At 41.6% G+C, this 27,576-nt stretch overlaps 1 protein-coding gene across 5 annotated transcripts in view; it reads left to right on the top strand.

The window, feature by feature from the left end:
* Window positions 1-27,576, top strand: part of LOC149155464 (zinc finger (C3HC4-type RING finger) family protein) — a 276,009-nt gene that overhangs the window by 8,930 nt on the left and 239,503 nt on the right. For all 5 annotated transcript variants that reach the window (XR_016263639.1, XR_016263638.1, XM_089445603.1 and 2 more), the window contains exons 3-5: window positions 14,878-14,960; window positions 15,096-15,180; window positions 15,324-15,410. Coding sequence is in view for 3 of the 5 variants with exons in the window: in XM_089445603.1 (XP_089301729.1) it covers window positions 14,878-14,960; window positions 15,096-15,180; window positions 15,324-15,410 (255 nt within the window). In the remaining 2 variants the exon portion in view is untranslated. The remainder of the gene's footprint in view (window positions 1-14,877; window positions 14,961-15,095; window positions 15,181-15,323; window positions 15,411-27,576) is intronic.

Below are 27,576 nucleotides of genomic sequence, written 5' to 3'. Positions count from 1 at the left end.
ATTGGGCAGGATCATTGAGTGTCCTCCTCATGGATCAATACATTGCTATGGGGGCCCATAGTATTCAGTGGCAGGATGGGTCAATGTCAGTGATACAGTGTGATTCCAGAGTGATAGTTGTAGACTAGTCGTACTCAGGGGTTGAGGAGTGTAGTGCAATGTTGGTAGTAGAGCAGGTGGCTCAGTGGCAATGTCAACAACAACGTAGATTCTTCAATGGACAATGCAGAGGCTAGTAGCAGTCAAGACTCAGGAGGCAAATGCATCATACTAAACATAGTTGATTCAGTATTTCAGATGCTTCTCAGTTGCAGTAGTTGCAGTTGCAACAACAACAAATGAGAGCGAGTTGCAGTGCAGAGCTAGCAATAGTATGATAGTGTCAGCAACAACACAGATGCAACATCAGAGTTGCGCAGTGGTTGGTGGGCAGTCACAGTGGCCAGACATTAGTAGCATGACAGAGGGTGATATAGAGACAGGGTATTGTAGCGCTACGACACTAGAACACCTTCCTCACTAAGAGGGAGTGTTAGTTTTTGTAGCATCAGACGTGTTCTAGTCTCGAAACTTTGTGGAGAGGCTAGAATATAGGAGTTCTTCATAACCTAGAAATCGTTTCTGGAAATTCCAACTAGAAGTGTCTCAATTAGATTATTAACTTATTTTTTTAATGTTTCCTAAGTCTAAACTTAGGGAAATTGGTTATTTAATCAGTATTAATTGAAATAAGGTGTGAGTCATCTAGAAACTCACACATATCGACTAGGAATTAATCTGGGCCTTTGATTAAGTTTTAATCTTGGCCGTTGGAGGCCCAACAAAAGATTAGAGGAAGTTGATGGGTAGATGGAGAACACACTTGAGGAGTTCGATTTCCTTGGAGAGTTCGATTTTCCAGAGAGCCAACAGTGCTGGAGAGTTCGAGCATAAGTAAGGAAGTAGAGACAGAGAGGGGTAGAGACAGTGAGGACGAAGGAAGCTTTACAGATCTGACGAGTGCATTTGCAGAGAGGCAGAGATAGCTACAGTGAGGCTGACGCAGGGGCTGCGTAGAAGTTTCTAGAGGTAGTTCGATTTTTTTGGAGAGAAGCTGAGTTTCAGTTCCAAAGGTTGGGAAAGGGTTCCAGAAGGCCAAAGAGACAGTTTCTCAGCCAGTGGCAGATAGGACGACTATAGGAGCAACTGATTCAGGTTGAGCACAAAAGGGATTGCGCTAGGGTGACGTAGACTTGTGCAGATTAGTTTGGACGACTCACTTGGAGCTGTAGTCAGAGCCCAGATTTGCCTGCGGGGTGAGGAAAATTCCTCACTAGATTTTTGCCAGTATTTTCTCTGTAGGATTGCCATATTCGACATCCAGATTGTACTTAGAATTTCTCACTGCTGCTTAATAATATAAAACCCTCAGTTGTTGCACCGATTTTCCCAAGTTGGATTTTTCCGGGGACATTTGTCTAAAAATAACTGTGTTAATTTTTATGTGTGTGTGTGTGCTAATACTACCTCAGTTTCCGCTTTGTTTTCTTTCGCAGTTTATTTGTGAAGGTTGTAGTGTGAATTATTTGGTATTTACCGTAGCAGATAAATTGTTAAATTAAATTAACAATTAGAAAAGTAATTTCCAGTGGCTGCAATAGGATTCAGATTTAAAATTTTCACATTGTTTTGCTAAGAAAATTAAGGATATGATTCTTCAAGAAGGAAGCTCATTGATTACTTGGAGGCATGCACTCTAGTTGGGCCTCTTAGAGCTTATCTTTGCAGATATTTTTGCATATTGTTAACATGAAGGAAAGTGCACCACTCTTGGAGGATCTTTGGCATGCATGTAGGATATTTTTAGCAGGATTGGAGCACCCTAATTGAAGGAGATTTCTTGGAGTTCATTTTATCTTCTTTCCTTCAACTCTTACTTATTCTATTTTGATCTCTCTCATTCTATTCAAGGGACTATCCTATCCCAGTCTCATCCTATGATAGCCAAGAAATTCCACTTAGTAGGTTGATCATGATTTTCATTGAGTCCCCTAGTCTTTCAACGTTTTATTGTTAGTGTGAGAGAGCATACCAATGTGTGAGAGGTAGTGGTTACCTTCATCTTGTTCATCTGTTCCAAACCCTGAACTAGTTGACGGAAGGAGATTTGGTTGTGGGTTGTATCCCATAGAGTGATTTGAGTGTGAAGCTTGTATCTACAAACCTTGTACTTGCAACTTTTGAATATAGCTATAATGTTTTTGGCAACTATATCTTGCGCTTTTGGCATGTTTAATTGCATTAATTGGAAATGGTATGTTGAAATTTCTAAGTCGATCCGTTAGAAATTTTATCTGTATTCTTCTGGTTTATTTCTCCTACTTGTTAATTACAAACAAGTTATTTAAACATATAAACATCGAAATAAACACAATACAGTCTCAACCATCTATAGATCAATAGCTGAAAGAATAGCAAACACACAGGTGACACCGTTATTTTTGGACAACTCGTCCCCAGAAAAACCCAACTTGGGAAAACCAGTGCAACAATTTTGAGGGTTTTATTATTATGTAGTATATCGTTGAGTACAACTGGGTGCCAAACTGGCTCACCTGACAGAGAAAAATAATCGACAGTAATACCTCTCTATTCGAAAGTAGATATTCAGAAAATCTGCGCCATGAAACCCTCTCTAGCACCACTGAAGCACTACGTCAGCCCTCTTGGCCTCCGCGTTAGCCTCAAATCCTCTGCGTCAGCCCTTTGAGGCACTGCGCAGCCTCTATGGCCTTTTGCGTCACTCTTGCTGCCCTTTGCGTGGATGACGCAGGGCGCTCTGGCTCTGCGCTGTCTTTGCTGGGCTCTGCGTGGCCTGCTCTGGCTTCTGTGTCTACCTCTCTACCTCTGCGCTGGTCTCTTGGTACTATCTCTGCCTCTCTGTCCAGTAATCACTACCCCTCGCTACAAACTGATCACTGATTCGACTTTATTTAGCAAACCCCGCTTTAGTAAATCGAATGACTGATCACTCTGGTGTGTTCTCCAATTGACCCTCAAGCCTCCTCTTATACTTTTCTTGTTGGTCCTTCAATGGTCGAGATTACATCTCTAATCAATGGCTAAGATTAGATTTGGCTTGATTCGTGTCATTTGGAACCTTCTAGCCCAATTTTATATTAATACCCATTAATATTTTATTTTTCCTAAGTTTAGACTTTGGAACTCCATTAAAAATATTAATTATTTTAATATCTCCCAAACCGGGTACAATCTGTCCAAACCATTTCTAGGTCTTGGATATCCCATGTGCTTTAGCCTCTCCACCAATTTTCATGGCTAGAGCACATCCGATGCTACCCCAAATCAACACTCCCTCTTAGCGAGGACTGTGCTCTAGTAATACTCCACACTGAGCATCACCCAGATTATCCGGCACTGGTCCCTGTGCTAATGCTAGGTCTCCTTGCCCAACATCCTCTGCACTGCCGCATCCTGTACTATTGCCCATGGCCCTGCCACTGCCACTACTGCATCCGTACTGCAACTCCCTCTGCATCCGCGCCGCTGTTGGTCCATCCTCCCAACACTGCATCTGCATTGCATCCCCTCTCATCATGTTGCATCGTGCTACTGCATACTGCTACTACACTGCAACTCAGTTACTGAGAAGTAAGTAATTGATCCACCCAACTTCTGACATCCTTGTCAGTCTAGAAACACTCTCGATGCTGAAGCTCCCTCTGCCGCTAACAAGTGCTCCCTCTACTGGTCTCTGCGCTGCAACAACTCCCTGCATCTCGCACTGTTTGCACACCTCTTTGTGCCATCCTGCACTGGTGCAACACTCTTCGTACCTCTCGCACTGTTGCAGCCTGCTAGCCTCGCGTTGCCCGGGAACTCCTGCACTGTAGCACTCTCTGCTACTTCATCTGCATCTGTCTCTACCTACATTTGCCAGTCTTGCTACTCCTCTTCGGGGCTCCTGTAGCAAGGTATAATCCAAGAGGTTGGGTACCTCAAGGATCCTGTCCCTCATCGCCTGTAGTCCTCCTAACTACAGCTCTATGTCTCCCCACTTCTTCTCAAGTGGCACATGAGCACTCATGGCACAATCGTTATCCTCAACTTCTTTCTCTATGCTCGCTGGCACTGCCTTTGAGTCAGATGCCTCTCCCTTGTTCTTCTTCCTCGGACACTAGTTCACATAGTGTCCTAGTTCCCCACAATGGAAGCACTTGACCTTGGAGATGTCCTTTTTCTTCCTCTTCTCTTGCTTTCCCGCAGATGCCAGAGCCGCATCCTCTTCCTCTTACTTTTCATTAGATACCGGGTCAACTGGGATAGCCATCACTCTCAAGGCGAAGCCCTTGATATGATGTCTGTCTAGAATGAGCAAGATCCCGACCTTCTAGACCAAAAAGTTGGACGCTCCGTCCAACCTGTCTTGATCTCTCAGCGCATTCACGGCCATCTCGCTGCTCTTCTGTCGACTCCTCCGAGTCTCTCTACTTCCCGCCTAGAAGTTCTTGGTTCGACTCTTGCTGAGTCTCTCTACTTTGCGTCTGGAAGTTCTCGGTTCGACTCCTGTTGAGTCTCTCTACTTCTTGTTTGGAAGTTCTCTTCTAGACTCCCTCTGAGTCTTGATTTCCCTCTTGGAAATCCTTCTTCCAACTGTCAAGTACTCCTCTTTGATCGTTTGTGCAATTGCAACACTAATCCGGATTCCTTGGCTAGAAATCTGCCTCGGCAACAACTCCCTCTACCTTGGTCTTGCCCTGTTAGGTACTATTATAACCACAGTACCCTACCAGCTTCGCTCTGCAAACTACCCACAGCCTCCTATGCCCCAACAACTGAAGGATTGAGCCTCTTGGCTCTGCGCAATCCCAACACCAGCAAAACAACTCCCTCAACCGTGTCAGCCCTTCTGGCCTCTGCGTGGCTCTGTGTGAGCCTCTCTCTGCCCTCCTCAACCTCTGCGCTAGCCTCTCTCTGGCCTAGACTGATGACGCAGTCCCTCTGCGTCAACCCTTCCTCTGTCGCTTCTGTAAGGATTAGCTACTGTCACTTGGGTTAGCTGATTTTGCTGCAAATGCTTTTCTCAGCTGATGCCTTCAGTTTTCCTGTGATCTGCAACTACGCTCCGATACCATGTTGAAATTTCTAAGTCTATCCGTTAGAAATTTTATCTGTATTCTTCTGGTTTATTTCTCCTACTTGTTAATTACGAACAAGTTATTTAAACATATAAACATCGAAATAAACACAATACAGTCTCAACCATCTACAGATCAACAACTGAAAGAATAGCAAACACATAGGTGACACCGTTATTTCTGGACAACTCGTCCCCGGAAAAACCCAACTTGGGAAAACCGGTGCAACAATTTTGAGGGTTTTATTATTATGCAGTATAACCTTGAGTACAACTGGTTGCCAAACTAGCTCAACCGACAGAGAAAAATAACCGACAGTAATACCTCTCTATTCAGAAGCAGATATTCAGAAAATATGCCCCATGAAACCCTCTCCAGCACCACTGAAGCACTGTGTCAGCCCTCCTGGCCTCTGCGTCATCTGAGGCACTGCGCAACCTCTACGGCCTTTTGCGTCACTCCTGCTGCCCTTTGCGTGGATGACGCAGGCCCTTTTGGCTCTGCGCTGTCTCTGCTGGGCTCTGCGTGGCCTGCTCTGGCTTCTGCGTCTGCATCTCTGCCTCTACGCTGGTCTCTTGGCACTATCTCTGCCTCCATGTCTAGTACTCACTACCCCTTGCTGCAAACTGATCATTGATTCAAATTTATTTAGCAAACCCTACTCTAGTAAATCGAATGACTGATCACTCTGGTGTGTTCTCCAATTGACCCTCAAGCCTCTTCTTATACTTTTCCTGTTGGTCCTTCAACAACCGAGATTACATCTCTAATCAACGGTTAAGATTATATTTGGCTTGATCCATGTCATTTGGAACCTTCTAACCCAGTTTTATATTAATACCCATTAATATTTTATTTTTCCTAAGTTTAGACTTAGGAACTCCATTAAAAATATTAATTATTTTAATATCTCCCAAACTGGGTACAATTTGTCCAAATCATTTCTGGGTCTTGGAGATCCCATGTGCTTTAGCCTCTCCACCAATTTTCATGGCTAGAGCACATTCGATGCCACCCCAAATCAACATGGTATCCATAGTACATAAATGATTAATCATTCACACATAAGCCATATAGTGATTATAAACAAAAAGACAAATTTTTGAGCCATATAATAGGGATTAGACCATTGACTTATGTAATGAAATGGGTTATCGACCCACTGTTAACATGACCAAATAGTTATGTTTACAAAATATGTCATTTGGATCATTTCTAACATGATATTTTAATTGAAGTATGAAGACCAAAAGGTCCAAAATGCTAAACATGAGCTAGTTGCTTAAGACTATGAGTCTATGACTTATAAAGTAGATAAAAAGGAGAAACAATTATTCTAATTTCTGTTTACTTTTACTTCCTCTTTGCACCACCATGATTGCTGGTGAGCCTCCATGTGGTGGTAGTGGAGCTGAAGCGAGAGGTAGTTGTGTAGAAGCAAATGGAAGTGGAAGTGAACATGAAGCCCCTACTCTTGCAACTAGAGTCTTGGCAAGGGGGCCATGGCAATGGATGAGTGTGGTATTTCAACATGATCATTGTCATTTGTAAGAGCATTCTCCAATTGCTCCAAAACCAATAATCCATTCTCCAAATCATCCTTCTTCGGATTGTTGTTCCAAGTCTTAAATACTTTATCCATGTTTGACTCCTCATAGTAATGGGACAATAATCACAAGTTATAATGCAAATAAACGAAGCTATTTATTGGTTTATATTCAATTTGTTTGTTTTGGAACTGTGGATGAAACTGTAGGTGCTCCAACATGTATTTATAAAAAGAACTGTTCAACGCTTGTGAAAGCACTCAAGTTGCCAAATGTTGCAGTTGTGTGATAGCACTGCCATGCATGTTCCACCATTTGAGAGAGGACAAATTCCCTCAATCTATAATTGCACGGTATAGTGGCTCAGTTGTCTCCATATGGTATCACATTCCTCCTCATCAGGGACCAGTTTGTCTAATGTTTGCATATAACCAACCTGAACCTCTAGATCCTGGTATGGTTTTCTATTCACCCCATCATGAGTTGCTAATGCTAAAAGCCATAATATATGATATAATTCTGGTGTAAGCACGTATTCTAAGGCATGAAAAACATTTTGTCTTCTCCCAATGTTTTTTTCCACCTCTATATCAATATGACTATACAAGTTGTCAATGGATTAAATGTTGAATAAGGTTGGTGTGTGTGTGTGTGTGTGTGTCTCTCTCTCTCTCTCTCTCTATATATATATATATATATACTATATATATATATATATATATATATATATATATATATATATATATATATATATATATATATATATATATATATATATATATATATATGTGCAACGTTGGAAAAGGATTGGAGCCAATGTAAATGTGTAGTCAACATTAAAATGTTGTTGAGCCGACCTGTGTTGGGTTAATTTCAATAGCACTAACTTGTGCACTGGAATAAAAATTAGAGAGCGTTGTTGGAAAAGGATTGGAGCCAATGTAAATGCGTAGTCAACATTAAAATGTTGTTGAGCCGACCTGTGTTGGGTTAATTTCAATAGCACTAACTTGTGCGCTGGAATAAAAATTAGAGAGCGTTGACCTGGAAAATAACATATAAAATGTTGGGAAACAATACATTGGAGTCGACATATGGTGTAAATACCGAGTTGACCCCTATACATGTTGAGTTATGTCATTTACTCGTGATATATGGATTTGGGCACCCTTGCATGATGTGATGAATGCCATTATATCCACATATTTACATCCCTAGGGATCTTGCTTACATAACATATTGAGGAGTCATTTCCTTAAACAAGTTTAAGGGTTGATAATTACACCTTGAAGCTTTCTTGTCCACATTTGGAGATAGTTTTAAGTTACCTTTGTTGATTTGGGATAGCATCGGATGTGCTCTAGCCATGAAAATTGGTGGAGAGGCTAAAGCACATGAGATATCCAAGAATCAGAAATGGTTTTGGTAGATTCTACTCGGTTTGGGAGATATTAAAATAATTAATATTTTTAATGGAGTTTCCAAGTCTAAACTTAGGAAAAATAAAATATTAATGGGTATTAATATAAAACTGGGTTAGAAGGTTCCAAAAGACATGGATCAAGCCAAATCTAATCTTAGTCGTTGATTAGAGATGTAATCTCGGTCGTTGAAGGACCAACAGGAAAAGTATAAGAGGAGGCTTGAGGGTCAGTTGGAGAATACACCAGAGTGATCAGTCATTCGATTTACTAGAGCGGGGTTTGCTAAGTAAAGTCGAATCAGTGATCAGTTTGCAGCGAGGGGCAGTGAGTACTGGACAGAGAGGCAGAGATAGTACCGGGAGACCAACGTAGAGGTAGAGAGGTAGACGTAGAAGAGGCCACGCAGAGTCTAGTAGAGACAGCGCAGAGCTAGAAGGGCCTGCGTCATCCACGCAGAGGGCAGCAGGAGTGATGCAGAAGGCCGTAGAGGCTGCGCAGTGCCTCAGAGGGCTGACGCAGAGGGGTTTGAGGCTGACACAGAGGCCAGGAGGGCTGACACAGTGCTTCAGTTGTGCTGGAGAGGGTTTTGTGGGGCAGATTTTCTGAATATCTGCTTCCGAATAGAGAGGTATTATTGCCGATTATTTTTCTTTGTCGGGTGAGCTAGTTTGGCACCCAGTTGTACTCAAGGATATATTAATATACTGCATAATAAATAACCCTCAAAATTGCTGCATCGGTTTTCCCAAGTTGGGTTTTTCTGGGGACGAGTTGTCCAAAAATAACGGTGTCACTTGTGTGTTTTCTATTTCTTTCAGTTGTTGATCTGTAGATGGTTGAGACTGTATTGTGTTTATTTCGATGTTTATATGTTTAAATAACTTGTTTGTAATTAACAAGTAGGAGAAATAAACCAAAAGAATACAGATAAAATTTCTAACGGTTAGACTTAGAAATTTCAACATGGTATCAGAGCGTGGTTACAGATCACAGGAGAGCTGAAGGCACTAGTTGAAGAAGAGCATTTGCAACAGAGACAGCTGTCTCGAGTGAAAAAAGTTGTTCCTTGCAGAAAGCGACAAAAGAAGGGTTGATGCAGAGTGACTACGTCATTAGTCCGGGCCAGAGAGAGGCCAGTGCAGAGGCTGAGGAGGGCAAAAAAGGCTCACGCAGAGCCACGCAAAGACCAGGAGGGTTGACGCAGGTTGCGCAGAGCATAGAGGCTCAGTCCTTCAGTTGCTGGCGTTAAGGAAGCTGTGGGCAGTTTGCGAGAAGTGAAGCTGGTTGGGTGCTATGGGCAGAACAATACCTAATAGGGAAAAACCAAGGTAGACAGAGTCACTATCGAGGCAGATTTCTAGCCAAGGAATCCGGATCTGTGTTGCAGGTGCACATAAGATTGGAGAGGTGCGACTTGACGGTTGGCAGGCAGATTTCCAGGAGGGAAATCGAGACTCAGAGGGAGTCTAGCAGAGAACTTCCAGACGAGAAGTAGCGACTCAGAGGGAGTCGAAAAGAGAACTTCCAGAGGGAAGTAGAGACTCGGAGGAGTCGAACGAAAGAACAGAGAGACAACCATGAATGGACTGAGGGATCAGGACAGGCTGGACGCGGCGTCCAAATTTGTGGTTTGGAAGGCCAGGATCCTGCCCATTCTAGATAGACATCACATCAAGGCTTTCGCCTTGAGAACAGTGGCTATCCCAATTGACCCGACTGATAATGAGAAGTATGAGGAGGCAATGGCCAAGGCGAAATGCATCATCCTTGATGGGGTCAAGGATCATGTGGTCCAACATATTGCCGAGAAGGAGACGGCAAAGGAAATGTGGGACACCTTGAAGACGTTGTACCATCATACTTCCGTGCAGAGGAAGATGTTACTTGAGAATCAACTGCGGTCGTACCAGATGCAGAAGGGGGAGCAAATAGATCACTTCCTTGGTCGGTTGAAGGAGATCCAGGACCAACTGACTTCCATAGGGGCCACGCCGGATCAGGAGTTGATGTTGAGGATCGCACTAAATGTAGTCTCCGAGGAGTGGGAGACATTTGTCCAAGCATACTAGGCAGGGAAAATCTTCCAGATTGGGAAGAATTGGGGCGGCTCTTCGCCAAGAAGAGGTCAAACAGTTGAGCAAGATAGGGAGTAGCAACAAAGGAGTCTGGATCAAGAAGGAAGAGGAAGAGGATGCAACTTTGGCATCTGCAGGGAAGCAAGAGAAGAGGAAGAAAAAGGACCTCTCCAAGGTTAAGTGCTTCAACTGTGGGGAACTGGGTCATTATGCGAACCAATGTCCGAGGAAGAAGAACAAGGGAGAGGTGTCTGACTCCAAGGCAGTGCCAACGAAGGCGGAAACGGAGGTAGAGGAGGATGACGATTGTGCCATGAGTGCTCACGTACCTCTAGAGAAGAGGCGGGGAGACATTGAGCTGTAGTCAGGAAGACTGCATGCGATGTGGGGCAGGATCCTTGAGGTACCCAAACTCTTGGATTATACCTTGCTACGGGAGCCCCGAAGAGAGAGTAGCAGGATTGGCGGATGTCGGTAGAAACAGATGTGGATGAAGCGGCAGAGAGTGCTACAGTGCAGGAGTCCCAGGCAACGCAGAGCTAGCAGGCTGCAACAGTGCAACACAAAGAGGGTTACAACAGTGTAGGATGGCACAAAGAGGTTTTGCAGCGTTGCGAGAGGCAGGGATTTGTTGCAGCAACGTAGAGGGAGCACTTGATAGCGATAGAGAGAGCTTCAACATCGAGAGTGTTTCTAGCCTAACAGGGATGTCAGTAGTTGGGTGGATCAGTTACTTACTTCTCAGTAACTGAGTTGCAGTGCAGTAGCGGTCAGTAGTAGCACAATGCAACATGATGAGAGGGGGCTGTAGTGCAAATGTAGTGTTGGGAGAGCGGACCAGCAACAACACGGATGCAGCAGTGGCAGAGCCATGGGTAGTAGTACAGGATGTAGCAGTGCAGAGGATTTTGGGCGGGGAGGCCTAGCATCAACACAGGTACCAATGCCATATAATTCGAGTGATGCTCAGTGTAGAGTATTACTAGAGCACAATCCTCGCTAAGAGGGATTGTTGATTTGGGGTAGCATCTGATGTGCTCTAGCCATGAAAATTGGTGGAGAGGCTAAAGCACATGAGATCTCCAAGACCCAGAAATGGTTTGGGCAGATTCTACTCGTTTGGGAGATATTAAAATAATTAATATTTTTAATGGAGTTCCTAAGTCTAAACTTAGGAAAAATAAAATATTGATGGGTATTAATATAAAACTGGGTTAGAAGGTTCCAAAAGACATGGATCAAACCAAATCTAATCTTAGTCGTTGATTAGAGATGTAATCTCGGCCGTTGAAGGACCAACATGAAAAGTATAAGAGGAGGCTTGAGGGTCAGTTGGAGAATACACCAAAGTGATCAGTCATTCGATTTACTAGAGCGGGGTTTGCTTAGTAAAGTCAAATCAGTGATCAGTTTGCAGCGAGGGCTAGTGATTACTTGACAGAGAGGCAGAAATAGTACCGAGAGACCAGCGCAGAGGCAGAGAGACAGACGTAGAAGCTAGAGCAAGCGACGCGGAGCCCCACAAAGACAACGCAAAGCTAGAAGGGCCTGCGTCCTCCACACAGAGGGCAACAGGAGTGACGCAAAAGGCCGTAGAGGCTACGCGGTGCCTCAGAGGGCTGACGCAGAGGGGTTTGAGGCTAATGCAGAGGCCAGGAGGGCTGACATAGTGCTTTAGTTGTGCTGGTGAGGGTTTCGTGGGGCAATTTTTTTTGAATATCTGCTTCCGAGTAGAGAGGTATTACTGTTGGTTATTTTTCTTTGTTGGGTGAGCCAGTTTGGCACCCAATTGTACTCAAGGATATAGTAATATACTGCATAATAAATAACCCTTAGAATTGCTGCACTAGTTTTCCCAAGTTGGGTTTTTCGGGGACGAGTTGTCCAAAAATAACTGTGTCACTTGTGTGTTTGCTATTTCTTTTAGCTGTTGATCTGTAGATGGTTGAGATTGTATTGTGTTTATTTCGATGTTTATATGTTTAAATAACTTGTTTGTAATTAACAAGTCGGAGAAATAAACCAGAAGAATACAGATAAAATTTCAAATGGTTAGACTTATAAATTTCAACAACCTTGTGAAGAATGTTACTTAAGGGTTCATAAGATCCTTTTGGAGGTTGGATGTGACTTAGGAAAGCCACCTTGGATGATGTTTGGAGGCCACTAGGGTGCCTGTTTAGGTAATCCTTGGAGAAGAAGTTGTGACCCCTTACAGGCTTGTGTGTCTAATTTGGAGGGTTACATGGCAGGTTTGAAGAATAATTGGAGGATTCTTATGCATTGAAGGGCCTTTGGAGGCTGGACATTGCACCGAAAACCCACTTTTGCCCCTCATTTATTGGATTTGGATCGCTTTTGAGGGCTTTTTCCCCATAGAATTTGTAGAAGTGGCATAAATGCCCCTTAATTTTTGTAATTTAGATGAACTAATGATGAAGAGGGCCTTTGGCCTCTTCTTAGGCTAGATTAGGGGATTTTAGCATATAAAAATAATATTTTAATGTAAAATAAGTTGAGCACCTCCTCTATAAATTGAGGCGCACTTCTCATTTTCTCATGGTTGGATTGGGGGAGAATTCCCTTAGCAAATCTGTTTTTTTGAGAATTTTCTCTATTATAATTTGGCTATGGATGGATTTTGTTAATGTGGATTTTGATATCTTTTCATGGATGGTTATGGTGAAACTTGGATGAATGAATGGTAAATGAAGTAGGCTAACTTCTTTTTATTGGATGGATAAATCCTCCAAGTCTTTGAGGAAGTAGCATGTTAGCTTCTTCCCTTAAAATTCTTTGTGAAAATTGATGGCCTTGATCCAAAACCCTAAGGTAAGTTGGTTTACTTGCCCTAGTCTATTTGAGCCTTGTATCTACTCCATATTTTCCCAAATATTGTATGTTCCTTGACCCCATATGCCTCAAAAATATATTGGCAAGATAAGGCACCCATTTTTCTTTATAATTTTTATGACTGTTTTGCTAGTGTTTCCTCTCCAAGATCATTTGGCAATCCCTTGTTTGTGTATGTTTGGGAATTCCCCTTTTGAACTCAAATCCTAGAACTACCAAGCCCTAGCAATCTTGTCCTAGGGAGAATCCCCTTTGAGACGAAAGAGAGCTGATTAGAAGTGAGAAGAGGGTTGGTGAGGTGACAGTGGCTCCCTCGGGTGTAGTGGGTTTTGTACTTGAGCTTTCAAGCTTTATCTCAGGAAGTGCGAGATTTTGTTGTAACAGGTCCTAGTTCCTTCAAGTTGGATTTCCCACCTCAGCTTGGCATCATGATGTGGTGAATGTCAGAAAGTTAAAGTTAAATGAGCCATCTCACTTGCAGGAATATGTTCTAGTCACATATCTATAGGCTACAATTTCAGATTTTTAGCCTCCCCTTCATGAAGATACATTTCTTGATATCCACACCATACCCACTAGGGGTTGTCAAATCAGCACTTGGTGGACTGCAAAAGTAGTTTGCCCTCTCAAGCCAAGTGGCTGTCACCGTGAGCATTTGAGAAGATCTTTCCACATCTCCAACAAAAGTCAGGGATGTTCTCCTCTCAACATTGAGGGGTTGATGATATAGTCTAGTGAACATGTATTATATTTGTACTTCTCTATTTTATACTTTATCCTTATCTCTTTTGAGTGACTTAGGCTAAATTGATCACTTATTTTTTTGTATTTTATTGGAAAGTTGGTCAACTTTGATCACTTTTCCCACAGTTCTGTACTATATATAGTAATACAAATGATTGTACAATAAGTGTATAGTTTTGGCAATATTCTCTCATACTTGCATATTAGCTCTGTTGTGTTTTATTAGTATCATTCTTTTATTGCTGGTATTGTGCTCATATCACTTTCATTTTGGATAAAAATCATATCAAGTTATGGGCTTTGCCAGGCCATCTATTCAACGAATTTAATATGTTCCGACATAAAATACACTTAGTCAACCAAGGTCTTACTTAAGCTGTCTTTGCTTCCCTCGCCCACACATGATTTTGCCATGTCCATAGATAAAAGACAGTTTGACTGCCTATCTTTAATTGTCAGAATTCCAACTCATACGTAAGTCACAAGTTCATGTCTCATGGACAACACACAAAACAAAATGTTGCAAGGATATGTATGACATGGATGGGTGCATCCCACACCTAATGGGGATTTGTAGATAATCTCCCCTTTCACAAAATCTGGATGATAGCATAAATTTACCCATCCACTCTACATAACAATAATGATGTATACGGAAAACATGTACAACATGGGTATTAAAAGTGACGTACTTGCAGTAAATTATTTATGTGAATGCAAACTTGCAAAGTACGATTTTTAATACTTTGGCTGGAGCAATCTGCAAGTTCATACAAATTTTGGTATTATTTTATATATCATGTGAAAGAGGCTAGCCCCGAAGGTTAGCTCAATTGGTCGAGGTCCCGCTGCTAAAAGACCTTGCTATTGGGAGGTCATGGGTTCAATTCTCCTCGACGCTCTCGGGGTTAGGCTCGGATTAGTTTGGCCGGGAGTGTGGTCCCTTTGGGTGGACCTACCCTGATTTTCCACTAAAAATAAAATAAAATATGAAAGATGCTATAGAATGTGCTAACCCTTCCCGATAGTAAAGTGAGCATCACTTTTGTAGTTTGTCATTAAAGATATCCTTTCTTACAACTGTTCTGCTGTGCAGGCAATTAGTATATATTCAAAAGCTCACAGATTGCATCCTACTGATCCTGTCATTTTGAGCAATCGTAGTGCTGCCTTTGGTCGGTGAGTGAAAAGTTTCTTAACAGTTAATCTGAATTCCAATCCATTCTGTATTAATGTATGATAATTTAATGAAGATAAGCTGATATCACTTATTTACTCGATTAGAATACTAAAGGATTCGGTCACTTTTTATAGTTATAGTCAATATCTGAGGAACCGTCCTGCAGCAATGTCTGAGACTGAAGCTCTGATTGGAATGGATCCCATGATGCATGCAGAGGTACTAGTGATCTTAGACTTCAAAGTTTATATTTATTTATATCCTTCCAAAGTGCCCATCTATTATCTTCATCATTAAGATTTAGATTTCTTTACATCCTTCAAAATGCTCGTCTATTATCTTTATGATTTTGTGGTTTTCAGCTTGCCTTGAAGGATGCAGAGAAGTTACATGAAATCCAAAGTAGTTGGCCAAAATCATATTATCGGAAAGCAGTATCACTTATCCTGGTAATTTTATACCAGTGAATTTAAGAAAATGGCTATGCTAATGTTACAAGTCCTGATAAATAGCTGCTATTATTTTGATGCAATATAGTCAATTTAATATTCGAATTCTCCTGTTGTAGTGTTCTTTCTACAAATGCTTGCATTGATCTCCTGATACCAACCCACTACAAGATGGCAATTCTTGCTTTTCCTGTGTATGCATTTTAGTGGAACATGTTGCTATGAAAGCACTATAAATCTGAAGTACTGACTTTTATATTCTAGTGATTTTTGTGATGTTGGAAATCATAGAAGGATAAGTTATACGTGATTCTTGAAGTTTTGCAGGCTTTGTGTCAGCATTGAAACGAAGGGGTGTTAGCATTATATTATGGCTGTAATGCACTGAGACAGCAAGAGAAGAATGACTACAATGTCTTCCCATACAAATAATTGATTATAAACGCATTTGTTGAAACTTAGAGCCATATCTTGAATTCCCTTCATGCCTAGTAGCCTGAGCTCAGAATCTAGATAGCTTGTGCTGTATAAATTAAATGTTGATTGCCTCTTTAGAAGATATGGACCACTGGCATGTGTGAAACATCCATTAATTATGTAATACTCTTAGATACATGGATAACACTTAGCAAGAGCGAACAAATCCAACCCCTATATTGATAATAATTCTGAGATGGATTGATTTCTATTACATTTATTTCAGCCTCTTGTCAATGCTCAATTTATTGAGGATCACTTTGATTAGCTATTTTAGGCCATCCCTGTGCCAATTGTTAGATGAACTGCGATGTTTGGTATTTACCTCATTTTGGAGAATATGTTGCACTGGAAGGCAATCTGGAAGGTGGGAATGGGAAAAGGCTGGCTGGGATAATGCGAAAGGGAAATGGTTTTCTATCTGGCTTTCTGACTGGCTTTCTGGCAATGCTGGCTTCATGGGCATTGGAATCAATGGCTGGCAGGAGCGGAGCCCACTTCAGTGTCAGTGTTTGGAGCAATGTTCGTACCGAAAAAAAGATGTTCAACTTTGATCCTAAAGAATCCGCAAGTACGTTCAGAATTAAGTCTGTCTGCATTGGGTCTATTTTTCCAGGAGCAGTGAAAATCCAGTGGGTAGGTTTATAGGTGATTCCTCATCTGGGTTTATGAGCGGCAATAATCTTGAAATAAACCCCCCTCTTCATAGGCCAAACTCTATTTCTAATGAGTAATAGAATGTGCTTAGCACACCTATAATTTATGAGAGGAACATGGTGTACAGATGAGGTGACCGTACAGCAAGTCAAGCCATCGGAGAAGGGGAAGAATGTTCAAATAGATTCAACGCCATCTCACCTAAGTTAGAGTGATTCCCTTGCTGCAGTAGACAAGTTACCAAAAAAATAGGTATCCAAACTCTTAATAGAGAAGTGTTGGCTTTGTTGGGACAGCAATGAGAGAATGGGAATAAAGTTATAAACAGACAAAAATATTATTGTATGCCAATGAGTGAGAAAATTGAAATGGGACTTTTGTTGCAAAATACTGCAGAAAATTTTCAATCAGATTTCTGAATAGGCAAACAGTATGGAGAAAAATTCAGCTAGAGAAATGACAAAGGAACAAAAGCTATAAGCTGGCTTGAGCTCTTTCATGTTTGTTGGTACAACATAATCTAGCACCTCCATATGATACAAAGTCCCAAGCATCAAGGAGTTAGTCTTTTGCAACTTCGAAAGACTGCCCATTGTCATCATAGCAGCTCTTCCTCTTGCTTTTGGTTGGCTTTTCTCCAACTCAAGGGGGGATTACCTAGAAATATGGTTACTAAGGCTATAGTTTGGAGGCACAAGGTGATTTATTGAAGAGTAAGCATAAGAAAAAGAAATGGGCTTTAGTATGGATAGATAATAAATGACACAGTTGTCAATTGGGCTTATCTCGGATGGTTGGGAGGAATGATTGGGATCCTCCCCACCTAGGTTCAATTCTTGCAAGTGACATATGAGCTTTGATGTAATGGCTTCGAGCCTTGTTGTTGAGAATGAATAGTCCCTTGAGGACTAGAACATGTATATTCCTCGTATGGAATATTTCTACTTGGAAAAAAATAAATAAATGGCACAATTTAGCGAGATTATGCCCGTACGTGGATCTAATTCACCAAGGAATTGGGGAATTGGGGATTCATATCTGATTCTAGAGGATTCGGTCAATTTTTTTTCAGATCTGTTTCCATTGTTAAGAAACTGATTTGGTTGTTTAGGAAACAGATCCTCAATTAGGATTTGGCGTACTAATTAAGGGAAATGGATCCCATTGGTGGAACTGAATCCTAAAGGTTATGAATCAGTTCCCCCAATGGGAATTGCTTCCTATTGATGTTTGTAGCATCAGAAAGGAACTTCTGCACAGGTCTATGTGTCAAGATGTGTGGAAGTCATCCGAAGTCTTCAATCTTAGCAAGTTTAGTTTAAGTAAAGGACATATCAAAATGAATTGCTTTTTTATAAAACTGAGTTTAATCTAATGAAATTTAAAAGTTTTTACATTAGTGAATTAGATGATTCTTAACTGTTGATCTCAAGAGATGCGAGATCTAATTTGAATTGTCAATCACTTTGGAGATTGGAGTTAATGGATTCGGTCAAGAACTCAAGATTATAAAAGGAAGTCTAGGTGAAGGAGAAAGACACACTTGAGACATTGAGTGACTTAGTCACAAAGGACAGTGATTCAAGAAGATCTTAGCAAGGGTGATAAAGGAGTTTCATCTAGAGATCAAGTCCAAATGAGAGTGTAAGCAGTAGAAATCTGCAACAAAAGGATTTAGCCACCCAACAAGTTGTACAAGGCGACAGAGTGCAGACTGAGAGTACAATTGCATAAGTGTTGTGTAGAGTTCGTGTAGCAGGTCGAGACTGCAACTGTACTGTGAAAATTTCTGAATCGAACCAGTCAGAAATCCTACTGCAGTAAACTGATTTGCATTACCTACTTGTGTTCTTCATTTAACAAGTTATTTTCTGAATTATTCAGAAAATATTAAATGCAAATACATTGCAGACTACACCAACATATAGATCAAGTACTGAAAAATAAATGAGTCAAACACGCAGAGGACACTTATTTTGGGCTAAACGTCCCCAGAAAAACCGGTGCAGCAGCTCTGAGGGTTTTCTATTATTAAGCAGAAGTTCTGAATACAAATGCTAGTTTCCCTCCCGACAAACCAGTGACAGAGAAATACAATGGCAGAAAACCTGAGTGAGTTTTACCTCACTTCACTCGGTAGATTCCGGCTGATCCGGCAGCAAAACTGGCTGGCCCTGGCTACAACTGCGCTGCCCCTTCGCAGTAACTGCATGGGCCTACGTGGAGCTCTCTAAGGCTCTGTGTCAGCTCTTCTGCCCACTTCTTCAGCTTTCCCGGTTGTTCCAGCGATTCCCGGCAATTTCGTCTCTCTGCGTGGAAGGCAACTTTCTCCCTCTGCGCTAGCCCTTCTGGCTCTGGGTCAAGGTTACGTGGGCCCAAACTAGACCAGCGTTAGCTCTTCTTGGCTACTGTGCTGCCTCCACAAGCTTCTCTCCGCCTCTCTGTCAGTATTCCCGAACTATCACTGCCCCTCAGCTGTAAGATCTCCCCAAACGATTTCCCTCCTAAGAACTTCTTACCTCAGAAAATCTATTTCCTCAATCTCTTTGTGTGTCTTCTCCAACTGACCTCAAGCCTCCATTTATACTTTTCCTGTTGAGAAATCAACGGTCGTGATCTAATCTCTAATCAACGACTAAGATTAAATTAGATTTGATCCTCGTCTCTTAGAAGCTTCTCACCCATATTTTCATTAATACCCATTAATATTTTAATTTTCCTAAGTTTAGACTTGGGAACCCCATTAAAAATATTAATTATTTTAATAAAATACAATCCGGGTGGAATTTCACCAAATGATTTCTGTGTCTTGGAGATCTCATGTGTTCTAACCCCTCCACAAAATTTCGGAGCTAGAGCACATCCCATGCTACCCAAAAAATCAACACTCCCTGTTAGCGAGGAATGTGCTCTAGCAATACTTCCCAACAAAAGTATCACACTGATCAATGTCATCGGTCTTTTGCGCTGCTGATGCTCGACTTGTTGCCCCTCATCTACTGTGTTGTTGCAACCTGTACTGCTGCCCATGACACTGCCACTGTCACTGCTACATCTATACTGCAGTGCCCTCTCAATATGCTGCATCATGCTTCCCATAGCACTGCCACTGCTAACTGCTGCACAACAACTTAGTTGCTGAGAAGTAAGCAACTGAAAATCTACCCAAAAGCTAACATGCTGGTCAGTCGGGATGTCCTTGGATGCTGAAGCTACCTCTGGTCCTCTACTGCTAATCTGTGCTAACCCTCAAATGCTACTACGCTGCTGTTGTATCTGCTTTGTGCCTCCTGCACTGCTGCAACACTCTACTGTGCTGCTTCAGACTTTCGCATTCTAGCTCTACCACTGTTGCTCCATCATTCCTCCCACCAACCAACTCCCGTCATTTTGCCACTGTCATTAAGGGCTCTCGTCATTGTATGTGATCCAAGTGTTGATTTGGGGTAGCATCGGATGTTCTCTAGCGATGAAAATTGGTGGAGAGGCTAAAGCACATGAGATCTCCAAGGCCCATAAATGGTTTGGGTAGATTCTAACTGGTTTGGGAGATATTAAAATAATTAATATTTTTAATGGAGTTCCTAAGTCTAACCTTAGGAAAAATAAAATATTAATGGGTATTAATATAAAAATGGGTTAGAAGGTTCCAAAAGACATGGATCAAGCCAAATCTAATCTTAGCCGTTGAAGGACCAACAGGAAAAGTATAAAAGGAGGCTTGAGGGTCAGTTGGAGAACACACCAGAGTGATTAGTCTTTCGATATACTAGAGCGGGGTTGCTAAGTAAAGTCGAATCAGTGATCAACAACGAGGGGCAGTGAGTACTGGACAGAGAGGCAGAGATAGTGCCGAGAGACCAACACAAAGGCAGACGCAGAAGCCATAGAAGGCCATGCAGAGCCCAACAGAGACTGTGCAGAGGCCAGAGGGCCTGCGTCATCCATGCAGAGGGCAACAGGAGTGACGTAGAGGGTTCGAGAGGCTGCGCACTGCCTCAGAGGGCTGACACAGAGGGGTCTGAGGCTGACACAGAGGCCAGGGGGCTGACGCAGTGCTTCAGTGGTGTTGGAGAAGGTTTCGTGGGGTAGGTTTTTTGAATACCTGCTTCTGAATAGAGAGGTGTTATTGCCGGGTATTTTTCTCTGTCGGGTGAGCCTGTTTGGCACCCAATTGTACTCAAGGATATACTGCATAATAATATAACCCTCAGAATTGCTGCACCAGTTTTCCCGCATTGGGTTTTTTCGGGGGACAAGATGTCCAAAATAACTGTCACTTGTGTGTTTGCTATTTCTTTCAGCTGTTGATCTGTAGATGGTTGAGACTGTATTGTGTTTATTTCGATGTTTATATGTTTAAATAACATGTTGGTAATTAACAAGTAGGAGAAATAAACCAGAAGAATACAGAGAAAATTTCTAATGGTTAGACCTAGAAATTTCAACATGGTTTCAGAGGGTGTTTGTAGATCACAAGAGAGTTGAAGGCATCAACTGAAACAAAGCATTTGCAGCAGAAAACAACTGTCCCGAGTGACAAAAGTTGTTCCTTGCAGAAAGTGACAGGAGAAGGGTTGACGCAGAGGGACTGCGTCATCAGTCTGGGCCAGAGAGAGGCCAACGCAGAGGCTGAGGAGGGTAGAAAAGGCTCACGCAGAGACCAGGAGGGCTGACGCAGTTGGCTGGGGGAGCATTTTAGCCAGTGTCGGGATTGCGCAGAGCCTAGAGGCTTAGTCTTTTTATGTCTGGGGTTTAGGAAGCTATGGGCAGTTTGCGAGGAGTGAAGCTGGTGGGGTGCTGTGGGCAGTTTGCGAGGAGAGAAGCTGGTGGGGTGCTGTGGGCAGTTTGCGAGGAGTGAAGCTGGTGGGGTCCTGTGGGTAGAATATTACCTAACAAGGAAAAACCAAGGTAGAGGGAGTCGCTACTGTCAGGCCAGGTTAACTACAGGAATTATGAGCGCAAGACAGAACTGAGTGATATTATTCATTAGACTATTATTATTTATACATATACAGAAACGGATCAGTTCATCTTCTAGATGACTGTCCGGCTTCACCTCATCCGTTTCGGATTAGGTGTCAACATTCCCCCCCTTAATCTGAAGGGATGTTGGTGAGTCCAAGCATCGTTCTGAATCTTTCAAGCTTTTCTCTTCCAAGCGCTTTGGTGAAGATGTCTGCAATTTTCTCGTTTGTGGAACAATGACGGAGATGGATTGTTTTGGCCTCAACATGATGTCGGATCAGATGATATTTAGTATTGATGTGCTTAGTACGATCATGGAACTTTGGATTCTTGGCCAACTTTATTGCAGATGTGTTATCAATCATGAGTGGAGTAGATTGTATTTGTTTTACTTGCAAATCTTCAAGAATTTTCCTGAGCCACACAATTTCTTTCGTTGCTTCAGCTGCTGCCACGTATTCTGCTTCTGTTGTGGAATCTGTTGGTACTGATTGTTTGCGTGATCTCCAGGAGACAGCTCCTGATCCAAGACTCATAGCATATCCTGAAGTAGATACCCCAGTTTCTTTGTCTCCATTGAAGTCTGAATCAGAGTATCCAATCAAGTTGAAGTCGTCCACCTGTGTATACTTGATTCCAAGGTCTTGAGTTCCCTTCAAGTACCTTAGAACTCTTTTTGCAGCAGACCAATGTCCCTCACAAGGCTTTTGCATAAACCTGGAGAGGATTCCAACAACAAATGAAATGTCTGGTCTGGTAGTAGTGAGGTAGATGAGACTTCCTACAAGTTGTCTATACTTTGTTGCATCCTCAAATTCTTTTCCTTCAGTAGATGTGAGCTTCAAGTTTTGTTCCATTGGAGTAGAAAGGGGATTGCACTCTGTCATGCCAAATCTGTATAACAAATCTCCAATGTATTTCTTTTGAGAAAGAAATATGGACTTTGGATGTTGGGTTACTTCAATGCCAAGATAGTAATGAACATAGCCCAAATCAGTCATTTCAAAAAATTTTCCTAATTCTTTCTTTATGGATGCAATATAGCTTTCATTGTTCCCTGTCATTAAAAGATCATCTACATATACCACAAGATATACAACTGTTTTGCCAACTTTCTTGACAAATAAAGTTGCATCATCAAGATCAAAATGTTTGAAGTTGAGTTTCAGAAGATGCTCAGTTAGTTTTTCATACCAGGCTCGTGGTGCTTGTTTGAGGCCATACAAGGACTTCACAAGTTTGCATACTTTGTGTTCATGTCCTTTCACAGCAAATCCTTCAGGCTGGGACATAAAAACATTCTCTTTTAGATCTCCATTCAAGAATGCAGTTTTTACATCCATTTGATGGACTTTCCAACCGTTCTGAGCAGCTAGTGCAAAGAGTGTCCGGATGGTGGCCCATTTTGCTGTGGGAGCAAAAGTTTCCTCATAATCGACCCCTTCCTTCTGTGCAAAACCTTTTGCCACAAGCCTAGCTTTGTGCTTGTCAAGTGAGCCATCAACTTTTTACTTGTTCTTGTAGACCCACTTGTAGCCAATTGGTTTGGTTCCAAATGGAGGATCAACCAGCTTCCAAGTGCCATTCTTTATGAGGGCATCATACTCCTTCTGCATCGCTTCTTTCCATTCATCATGAGAAGCAACTTCTTTGAAGGAAGTTGGTTCAAAATCTGTAGACAAGTTCAATTCACAATCATAACATCCATATCAACAAGTGAATTAGAGTTATCTACATCACCTCCATCTTGTCGGTTTGAATTTCTGGTTCCTGTTTTTCCAATTTCATCAGGATGAACACTTTCAAGTGTCTTTGTCAGCCACTTTGGGGGACCTTTCTGAGATGGTCCAGGCTGTTCTGTTGATTGAGTTGGGTCTGAATCAAGATTAAGTCTCTCAATTCTATCAATTACATCACTTAAAGCATCATCCGTTGTTGGAGTGTCATGCAGGGGAGATTGTTCTTTAGAAGAAGATTCCACATGTTGATCTAGTATAGGAATCCCCCCTTCAAGATGTGGAATCTGATTATCAAACTCTTGAAATGATTTCGGTTTTGTGAATCTATCCAGGCGATCAAGTTGCCGCTCAACAACACTGTCAGATTTGGATGATTCAAGAAAAATGACATCTCTAGATAAAACAAACTTTTTATTTACTTCATCATAAAGGCGGTATGCTTTAGATGTGTTTGAATACCCCAGGAAGATACACTTACGACTTCTAGCACCAAGTTTGTTTCTATGTACCTTTGGTATTAAAGCATAACAGGTGGAACCAAATATCCTGAGATGTTTTACCGAAGGAACATGTCCATACCACAATTCATAAGGAGTCTTGTTTCTTATAGCACTAGATGGGCATCTATTCTTTATATATGCAGCACATAGAACAACATCAGCCCAAAACATTGTCTTTACATTTTTGAAGAAAAGCATGGATCGTACCATATTCAAAATTGTTCTGTTCATTCTTTCAGCTACACCATTCTGTTGAGGATTATAAGGCACAGTTGTTTGATGTTTAATCCCATGTTGGCGAAGATAGTGTTCAAATTCATTTGATGTATATTCTTTTCCATTATCAGTGCGAATAGACCCAATATGAGATTGTGCATCATTTTCAATCCATTTATGAAAATTCTTGAATGTTTGAAAAGCATCAGATTTGTTCTTCAATAAGTAAACCCAACACATTCTGGTGTAATCATCAATAAATGTCATGATATACTTATTTCCATTTGCAGAAGGAACAGGCATTGGACCACATAAATCTGAATGAATAAGTTCAAGCTTCCTATGTGCTCTTGAATGTGAATCATGAAAAGACTGTTTGCTATGCTTTCCTAGAATGCAAGCATCACATTGTTTATGTTTTCTAGGAATTGTAGGCAAACCAACAACACCATTTTTCTTCAACAAGCGGAGACTATCATAGTTTAAATGTCCAAATCTAGCATGCCATAATAAACTTGATGGAAGTGTACCTTCATCATGATGAGAAATATATGAAAAATGCTGTGCATGAGCAGAGTTTCCTTGCAGTTTAAGAAGTCTTTCTTCTTCTATACCCCTCATGACAAGTGAATGGTCGGATGTCTTTCTTACCTCAAGCTTTCCATCAAACATATGAATGGAGTGACCTTGCTGGCGGATGTGGACTAGGGACAACAAGTTTCTCTTGAGCTGTGGGAGATATAGAACATGATCCAGAAGAAAGTCTGGAAGACCAGGCAGTTTAAGCCTGACTGTGCCAAGCCTTGATGGCTTGATTTTTGACTGATCTGCAAAGTATACTGCTCCATCAACATTATCAGTGAAATCTTCAAAAAAATCTTTCCTATGAGTCATATGACAGGTTGCTCCTGAATCAAGCAACCAGTCATTTTTCGAAGAAGTAAGTGAAGCATTAAACAGATCTTCATTTACTCCAATGTTACATTGTGCCTCAATATAGTGAGCGGATTCAGGTGCTTTACCTTTGTCTGTGTTATCAGTTTTACCTTTCTGCTGATTTCTTCTCTGCTCAATCTTTTCCCATGGTAGCTTGCATGTAGAAGCATCATGAGATCCATTTCGTTTGCAGCGAATGCAATGTAAGTCTGCCTTTTCTTCTTGAGAATGTCTGCCCCCCCTGCCTCTGAAATATCTTCCTCTTTCTCTCGAATGCATACTGTAACAAAAATTATTTCTGCTGATAGAAAAATAATTTTGCTTATAAAAAGAACTTCTGCTGATAAAAAAATCCTTACGCCAGAGCCTTATGCATTTTATTTTCTTCTGACAGTTAATAGAAGCATCAACATTTCTTATATCATCATTTACAATGTTTGAAAAATGCACAATGGATCACTTCACTTCATTCTATTAATATATCACTTCAATATATTAAAAATGCGCAAGGGATATATCACTTCAATATATATATCAAAATTATTATGAAGGCAGCGCAACAAAACTTTTGAATGATACAAATGTTTTGAACAATACTGAACACTAGCAGCTTCGTGTCAAGAATGCATGGAGAACCACCCTCTCAATCCTTTCCGTTCCAAGTATAAGCATCTGTGTGTGCATACTATAATATTCAATGTCTATACAGCTGACAGCTAATAACTTGTTTCAAATACATGCATACAATAATATCATCATACAATATCTTTATGCCTAGGTCCCGCTGAGCATATTTTGAAACATCAAAGTTTATGAGAGAAATATGATTGGCGCAGTTCACAGGAACTTGTTCCCGTAGAGCTCGATCTGTTCCTGTACTTGAAAATATTTTAATTGCTATACAAGAGAATATGTATCAACAAGGGTACCGAAAGAAAGCATTCTTGAAGTAAAATGCGTGGTTCCATCTAAACTGCACACGAGAGAGTAATAAAAATATTGCACTGTCGCCCATATAACATTATATGTCCATCTTCAAACAGCTTCAGCAAATCGGAAAAAAAACGAGTTTGAGCCAACAGTCCGGCCAATCATGAATCCATTCATGGTATTCATACCTCTGCTAGCCGAGGCCTGGAATTACGTGTCGGAGGTCACCGCGTTTGAATCAGATCCATTCGCAATGGTTCTCCCCACCAAGAAATTGCTGGGGGTGAGGAATCCTGGTTACTGGTGCTTGTTGCGTGCAACCTTCAAAAACGCATCATACCATCTTCAAAAACGCAGCCAATACGCATAACAGGTGGAGCAGTCTTCAAAAACGCATTACAGGTGGAGCAGTCTTCAACAAGCATAACAGGTGGAGCAGTCTTCAAAAACGCATTACAGGTGGAGCAGTCTTCAACAAGCATAACAGGTGGAGCAGTCTTCAAAAACGCATCATACCATCTTCAAAAACGCAGCCAATACCATTCTTACCACAGTCTTTACAAACAAAACGCAGCCACAGTCTTTACAAACAAAACGCAGTCACCATTAAAAAGGCAGTAAGTATTGACTTGCATATATTATACTGATTTGCTGCATATGCTTGCACTTGTTATGCACATAAGATTGCTCGCAAATTTACTCTGGACAGTTGCATATGCCCATGGTTTGACACACTTCAGTTCTCACATTCTTCCACAACATCCAATTAAAAAGCCGCACTAACAACAATTACTGGGCATTCAATATTAAAGCTAAAAGAGTACAGCCAACACATCGCACACCCTCAATGTCACGTATTCGGATCCATCACCACTTTTAAACTCATTACCAGCAAATTTCGAGTAGAGAACAGTATTTCCAGCAGTCATGAAGATGGCATTACAAACGCAGTTTTCATTACAGCAATTCAACGCAGTCATGGCATGGCTTTGATAAAAACGCAGTCACCATTTACAAACTCCAATATCATTTTTCAAAAAAAAAAACGCAGTTGCATTTTCACCAAAAACGCAGTCATGGTTATGACAACTGAAACGCATCAACGCATACTTACATTCAACAGCGCATTCCACTCATCAACGCATAGAGCTGGACAGTCATGTCAGTCCAGGGGCGCTCAGATCACTGCCAGAAGCACGCAGTCTCAGGACAGAGGTAGGTTTCATGAGGCAGTAGAAACCTGGCAGAGGCAGGAGCTATTTCTGGGACCTGTGCTCTGATACCATGTCAGGCCAGGTTAACTCCAAGAATTATGAGCGCAAGACAGAACTGAGTGATATTATTCATTAGACTATTATTATTTATACATATACAGAAACGGATCAGTTCATCTTCTAGATGACTGTCCGGCTTCACCTCATCCGTTTCGGATTAGGTGTCAACAGCTACTGAGACAGATTTCTAGCCAAGGAATCCAGATTAGTGTTGTAGGTGCACAAAACATCGAAGAGGTGTGACTTGACGATTGGTAGGAGGATTTCCAGAAGGAAAATCATGACTCAGAGGGAGTCTAGCAGAGAATTTCCAGGCGGGAAGTAGAGAGACTCAGCAGGAGTTGAAGAGAGAACTTCCGGAGGGAAGTAGAGAGACTCGGAGGAGTTGACAAGAAGAGAAGAGAGATGGCCATGAATGTGTTGAGGGATCAAGATAGGCTGGATGGGGCATCCAACTTTGTGGTCTGGA

The sequence above is a fragment of the Pinus tabuliformis genome, chromosome 9 (assembly GCF_031772625.1).
Source record: "Pinus tabuliformis cultivar Carrire ecotype Pingquan chromosome 9, CPIR1, whole genome shotgun sequence".
Taxonomy (NCBI): Eukaryota; Viridiplantae; Streptophyta; class Pinopsida; order Pinales; family Pinaceae; genus Pinus; species Pinus tabuliformis.
Note: the sequence above shows the minus strand (reverse complement) of the source record. Positions and strands in the feature narration are given on the sequence as shown.